Genomic DNA, 6979 nt, shown 5'->3' on the forward strand with positions numbered 1-6979 from the left:
AGAATGAACTGAATATTTACAGAAGGTTGAGGGCCAATATAAGGCTGTGCTAGACTGAGACAGTAAACACAAGTTTATGGCCATAGACTTTGCTGTCTATGATCTTGATTTATTGCTTCTGGCACCTGCCACACTTCTGAGACAGATTGGCCATCTGATCTAGGACTGCACCCTGCAATTGGGAACTACAGAAAGTTTATTAAGGGTTTGCATGCCTGTGGTTATTTAGGAATATGCAAAGTGTATATAGGAAGAGACTCAAGGAGTACTACCACTGCCATTGCCACCATCTATATACAGCCTTTGGGAAAAGCCCACTCTGAAAAGCTTCAAGACTGGGCCTGCTGCATGTATTTATACTGACTCCTATCATCTAGTCAATAAAAGAGAGACTCTATTTATTCTAATCAAATGGGCCTGGTCATAGCCTCCATCATCCACAAGCCCCCAAAGTTTCTTATCACCCTAATGATCATCCACCTAACACCAAGGGAACCCTAGCCACCACTAGGCAGGAAACCCCAAAGCCCAGTATGTGGTACAAGGCAAAAAGGATTACAGCCATGCCATCACTGCACAACTGAGGGAGCACCAGGGTAAGGACTGCTACCGTGAATACTACTACTTCCATCCTCACCACAATCACTCCCATCCTACCTGCTCTCGCCTTTCCTGTGGACTCACTGTTCACCTGAGGAGCATTCACTTAGTTTTAATGTGGCCTACAAGACAAGATCAAATTATCCAGGAACATTTGTCATAGGGTTCCCTGTAATAACTACAGCGTTCTCTTTAGTAGCTGAGAAACAATTATCTGGATGCAATTTATTTTCCAAATAAGGATTTATAGTAAAAAAATAATCATTTGTATTTGCAGAAGAGATAAAAGGAGAGACAGAGTTTAAGAATCCCTGTGACTGCGAGCACCTCATCGGTTTCCAGACAAACACCCTCACAACGCTAGGAAACCTGGCAGAAAAACATATCCTTTGCATGTACTGGTATAGTATTATTCACATTATGTATAAGTGAAGGTAGAAATATGGGAAACTAAACTGGATGGTATTATTCAGGGCCGTCTTTAACATGGGGCAAAAGGGGCAGCTGCCCCGTGCCCAGTCGCTCCTGGGGGGCTCAAGGCAGCTGCCTCTTTAGCCCCGCTGGCCAGTGGTGCAGCGTGGGGGGGGGGGCGCGGGGGAGTTTCCCCGGGCGCAAAATGAGGCTATGGCCCCAGGCGGCGCGGCCCTGGTGACAAGTGGGGGCGGCAGCAGGGCACAGGGAGATGAGCACTTCCATTGTGGAAGCGCTCATCTCCATAGTCATCTGTATCGCCATCCTCAGGACAGCGATACAGATGGAAGTGCTGCGGTGGTGCAGGGGAGGGAGAGGAGTGTCCCTTCCCTGTTCCTCTGATAGGCTGCAGGGACTAGGCACTGTGGTCATCGCGCCGCCTGAGCCGTACAGCGCGGGACACAGGCAGAAAGAGGCCTGCATCGCTGCCAGCCTGATGGAGGTAAATATAAGTATTTATTTTTTATATGGTACTACTTACTGGCACATGATTGGGGGCATCTATGGGGGCACTTGTTACTGGCACATGATTGGGGGCATCTATGGGGGCACCTGTTACTGGCACATGATTAGGGGGCATCTATGGGGGCACTTGTTACTGGCACAATGATTGGGGGCATCTATGGGGGCACTTGTTACTGGCACATGATTGGGGGGCATCTTTGGGGGCACTTGTTACTGGAACATGATTGGGGGCATCTATGGGGGTACTTGTTACTGGCACATGATTGGGGGGGCATCTATGGGGGCACTTGTTACTGGCACATGATTGGGGGGAATCTATGGGGCACTTGTTACTGGCACATGTTTGCGGGGCATCTATGGGGCACTTCTTACTGGCACATTTTTGGGGGGCATCTATGGGGGCACATCTTACAGGCACATTATTGGGGGGCACTGTGGGGGCATCTATGGGGGCACTTCTTACTGGCACATTATTGGTGTCACCTTTTACTGGAACATTATTGGGTGGCACTATGGGGCATCTATGGGGCCCATTTTATTGGCACATTATTGGGGGCACTATGGGGGCATCTAATGAGGCCACATAGTAGGGGTATTTTATATGGGGGAAGGGGGAGAGGAACACTATGGGGGCTTCTACTGAGGCCACAAAGAAGGGGTATTGTATATGGGGCGCTCTGTATAGGGGCATTTTATACTGGGGCACATTATGGTTGGTACTATGGGTAAGGGGAGAGAGGAGTACTATGGGCTCATCTATGGGGGTACTAAGAAGGGGTATTTTATACTTGCAAATTATGGGGGACACTGAGGGCATCTACTGGGGCACTATATATGGGGCATTTTATACTGGTACATTATGGGGGGCACTAGGAAGAAGGGAGGAGGGTTGCATTATGGGGGCATTTACTGGGGACACTATATAGTTGTATTTTATACTGGCACATTATGGGGGCACTATGGGGACATTAGCTCAACTGGGGGCATTAAAAGGTTTTTGCACTGGCACATTATAAGGAGAATTATTAGCTGGGGGGCATTATGATGGGCTTTATTACTACTGGGGGTCTATGGGGAACATGATTACTAGTATGGGCACTATGGGAGCATTATTACTTCTGGGGCACAGTGGGGACATGTTGAGGGCACTGTAGGAGCACTATTACTACCATGTGTGCTCTAGCAGAGAATTATTCCTATTGGTGGGACTTTTTGGAGCACTATTACTCTGGGGGCACCTTGGCACAGTATCAGCTTACCAGAATTATTTTTGGGGGACGATATGTTTACACTATTAATGTCAGGGGCACTATTTGCTGGGTTCAATTATTTTAGGGCACTAATTATTTTCAGAGGGTTTATCTGTTTCTGCAGTATAGTATTGGGGAGAACAGCGGCACAGTATTAGGGGTGGTAGGATGATTTGTCCAGAAGATGGACAAATGATGAAAAAGTTGTAAACTAAGGTCCCTTTCACACGAGCAAATTTTCCGCGCGGGTGCAATGCGTGACATCAACGCACAGCACCCGCACTGAATCCTGACCCATTCATTTCAATGGGTCTGTGTACATGAGCGTTGTTTTTCACGCATCAGTTCTGCGTTGCGTGAAAATCGCAGCATGTTCTATAGTCTGCGTTTTTCACGTAGCCCTGGCCCCATAGAAGTGAATGGGGCTGCGTGAAAAACGCATTGCATCCGCAAGCAAGTGCGGGTGCGATGCGTTTTTCACTGATGGTTGCTAAGAGATGTTGTTTGTAAACCTTCAGTTTTTTATCATGCGCGTGAAAAACGCATCAAAACGCATTGCACCCGCGCGGAAAAAACTGAACAACCAAACGCAATCGCAGACAAAACTGACTGAACTTGCTTGCAAAATAGTGCAAGTTTCACTGAACGCACCCTGAACGCATCCGGACCTAATCCGTCACGCTCGTGTGAAAGGGGCCTAAGATTTTGTTTGTCAAACTGCAGAGACAAAAAAATGGCTGAAAAATAGTGTCTGGTCTGAAAGTAGATGAGGAAAGAGAACATCTACATCAAAGAGACGTCACTGGATGTAAGAGATATGGGGCGCTGTATTACCCTGTATGTAGGGGTGGATGGAGGGGTTAGTAGTACAGTACTATCTACACATTGTAAAAAAAAAAAAGTTTTATTTGATACTTTTGTGCTGATTCTTTTTTCCCCTCTATATTAAGGGACACTATAGTCACCAGAAGCACAACAGTAAACGTAGTAGTTCTGGTGTCTATAGCATGTCTCTGCAAGCTTTGTAATGTAAACACTGCCTTTTCAGAAATAAAGCCAGTATTTACATTACTGCCAAGGAACACCTCTAGTGGCCACTCATCATTATTAAAGTTTACTACTCTACGAGGTGTGTGGAGTTTTTTTTGTGTGTGTGTGTGTGTTATGGTAGAGGGCGTGATTGCCTGCTAGGGTGTGGGAAGCGGGATACAGGGGGCACAAGTAAATTCTTGCCCAGGGTCCAATCAATATTAAAGATGGCCCTGGGATTATTGAAAGTACCATATGTTGTCTCTGTTGAAAAGAATGGAGGCACAGAAAATTCAGGATAGGTAATCAACATCAGATAACCTAGCACCCCCGCCAATTAGTTAAAAATGCTACAAAACTCCAATAACCACCACAGCCTCTTCCTAGGCCAGTGACATCCCTTTCATTGGTCACATGGCCTAGACACAGCTCGAATGGGGCTGAGCTGCAATATCAAGCACAGATGCTATCCAATGGACGGAGCTGTGCTCGATAAGGCTACTTTCACACTCGTGTTTGGTGCGGATCCGTCATGGATCTGCACAGACGGATCCGTTCAGATAATACAAACGTCTGCATCCATTCAGAACGGATCCGTTTGTATTATCTTTAACATAGCCAAGACAGATCTGTCTTGAACACCATTGAAAGTCAGTGGAGGACGGATCCGTTTTCTATTGTGCCAGATTGTGTCAGTGGAAACAGATCCATCCCCATTGACTTCCATTGTGTGTCAGAACGGATCCGTTTGGCTCAGTTTCATCAGACGGACACCAAAACGCTGCAAGCAGCGTTTTGTTCTCCACCTCCACAGCGGAATGGAGACTGATCGGAGGCAAACTGATGCATTCTGAGCGGATCCTTTTCCATTCAGAATGCATTAGTGCAAAACTGATCCGTTTTGGACCGCTTGTGAGAGCGGATCTCACAAACGGAAAGCCAAAACGCCAGTGTGAAAGTAGCCTAAGCTGCAAGGAGGTAGCCACAGCCTCCTCAAACAGCTGATTGGCAGGGGTCCGAGTGTCAGATGGACCCTCGCTGATTTGATATTGATTGACCTATCCTGAGGACAGGTCATTAATATCAGAAAACTCCTTTAACTGGTATGACTTCACATTTTCTCCTTTCCTTTATTAATGGAAGTCACAAAGCTCTGCTGAATTCATTACATAATGGACACCAGCACCTATTGACTAATAGTGAATATCCATTAGGTTCCTGTGGTCAGTGTTGGACTGGGGTTGCTAGGGTGCACCAGAGGAAAATTATTCTTGATGCCCAACCCCTATACCCTCAATAAAGTCTCAAAAGTTCTGAATCAGAATAGTCTATAGTGGCAAGTGACTGGCTCCAAATGTTTTTTTTTCTCCTGGACCTTTGGGGCCCACTATGGTATCAGAGCCTAGGGCCACCGAAGGTTCCTCTGGTACTCTGGTGGGCCAGTCCAACCCTGCCTGTGGTGTCTAGTTTTGGCAGGAAAAATATTAGGGCATGCAGAGCTATATTTCCCATCAAATAGGACAAAATCTTCAACAATGGCACCAAGGCAGATGATGTGAACAGAGCATAACACCCAACTAATAGTCCGTTCTCCTAATAACTTCCCTTAACAATATTTACTATCTCAGCTGACGGCAAGACTTGAAACCCTGGAAAATCAGCTGGCTGATAAGAAATGAAGATCCCTCTTGTAATAAAAACCTGAAGAAGCTATGAAGAAATCTATGTGACTGGTGTCACACGGTATTATTTTGTAACCCCTTTCCGGAGGCATTGATGTGCCACACAGAGCTGTAAAGCTATCTTTATTATAAATAAATGTGAATAGATTGGTTTTTATTATTATAAGAATTTTACTGTTTTCTTTGCAAGGAATTGCAAACCATGTTAGTGGTCTACAGTGTACGGAGAGATTTTTTTATTTAATTTTTGTTTAACTTTTTAATAAAACTTAACAAAAAAATTATTTTCCTGGGAAAAGTGCTTTATTTTAACATGTGCTTGAGTGCCAAAAGATCCTGCAGAATATGTTGGTTTGATTAAATATCATGGAACTTACATATAGCATATAGAGGGTATAGCAGAGAAATATGGAAAATATACCAGTGGCTTTTCTGGGAAACAACAGTATAATACTGCAAGTTATTACTAATTTACAACATTGACGGCAATAGGATAGAAACATGACAAAAAATGCACTACCAAAAATATATAGGAAAATCAACACAACTATACCATTAAAGTATTGTCTTTATTTAAAAAAAAAATATACTATAAAAACATTACATAAAAATGGAGTGGTCACTACGGACATTGGACATCTCCCATGCACCCAAAAAGTGGCGTTAAAAAGTTGCAAACCACGTTTGTGACTTTTTAACTGCAACTTTTTTAAAAACTTGTCCTATCTCCCAGCTTTTATACCACCCTCGCCACTTTTCAGAAAAGGGACATGGCCAGCAGCCACGACAGGTTTATCTTCATTTACACCAATTTTCTGGCACAAATGAAGCTAGAAATCTGCACCAGCCCAGAGCCTCCATAGATTTCTGTTTATTCGTTGTTTTCATTAAATTGAATGCTCAAAAAATGTTTTGTCTCACTCCCATTTCTTCTTGTTGCATGTTGAAGCTCTACTTGGAACCTTGTTAAGATCCAGCCATGCTAAATAGGATTTTTTGCCATTTTTCAAGTGGTCTTAAACTTTTGATCAGGACTGTATGTATGTGTGGTGATTAGGGATGAGCGAAGTGAGTTTCGGATCATAGATCCGAAGTCGCTTCGCTCCAAACTTCGTTTGAATGCTGTACAGAGGTTCATTTCCATACAGCATTAAGTGTATGTGCTCCAGCGAGGCAAATGAGTTATCATCGAAGTCTCGCGGGACTTTGGTGAATCAGGATTTGATTTTTGAACTTGAAAACCATTTTAAAACTTGGTTCCGAAGTCAGCTTCAGTACCAAGGTACCAATGTTTTAAAATGTTTTTTAAGTTTAAGAATCAAATACTAGAGTTATAACTCACTTCGCCTCGCCAGAGCCCATACATATTAATGCTGTACGGAGATGGATCTCCGTACAGCATTAAAACGAAGTTTGGCGTAAAACAACTTTGGATCTATGATCCGAAGATTGCGTCGCTCATCTCTAGTGGTGATTTTCCCA

The 6979-nt window shown here is 44.2% G+C and overlaps 1 protein-coding gene across 1 annotated transcript in view; it reads left to right on the plus strand.

The window, feature by feature from the left end:
• Positions 1–5494, plus strand: part of MATN4 (matrilin 4) — a 30368-nt gene extending 24874 nt beyond the window's left edge. Inside the window, exons 11-12 of the mRNA XM_044299150.1 lie at positions 878–982; positions 5436–5494. Of these exons, the coding sequence (XP_044155085.1) occupies positions 878–982; positions 5436–5494 (164 nt within the window). The remainder of the gene's footprint in view (positions 1–877; positions 983–5435) is intronic.
• Positions 5495–6979: the final 1485 nt, after the last annotated feature.

This window comes from Bufo gargarizans, chromosome 6, assembly GCF_014858855.1.
Source record: "Bufo gargarizans isolate SCDJY-AF-19 chromosome 6, ASM1485885v1, whole genome shotgun sequence".
Taxonomy (NCBI): domain Eukaryota; kingdom Metazoa; phylum Chordata; class Amphibia; order Anura; family Bufonidae; genus Bufo; species Bufo gargarizans.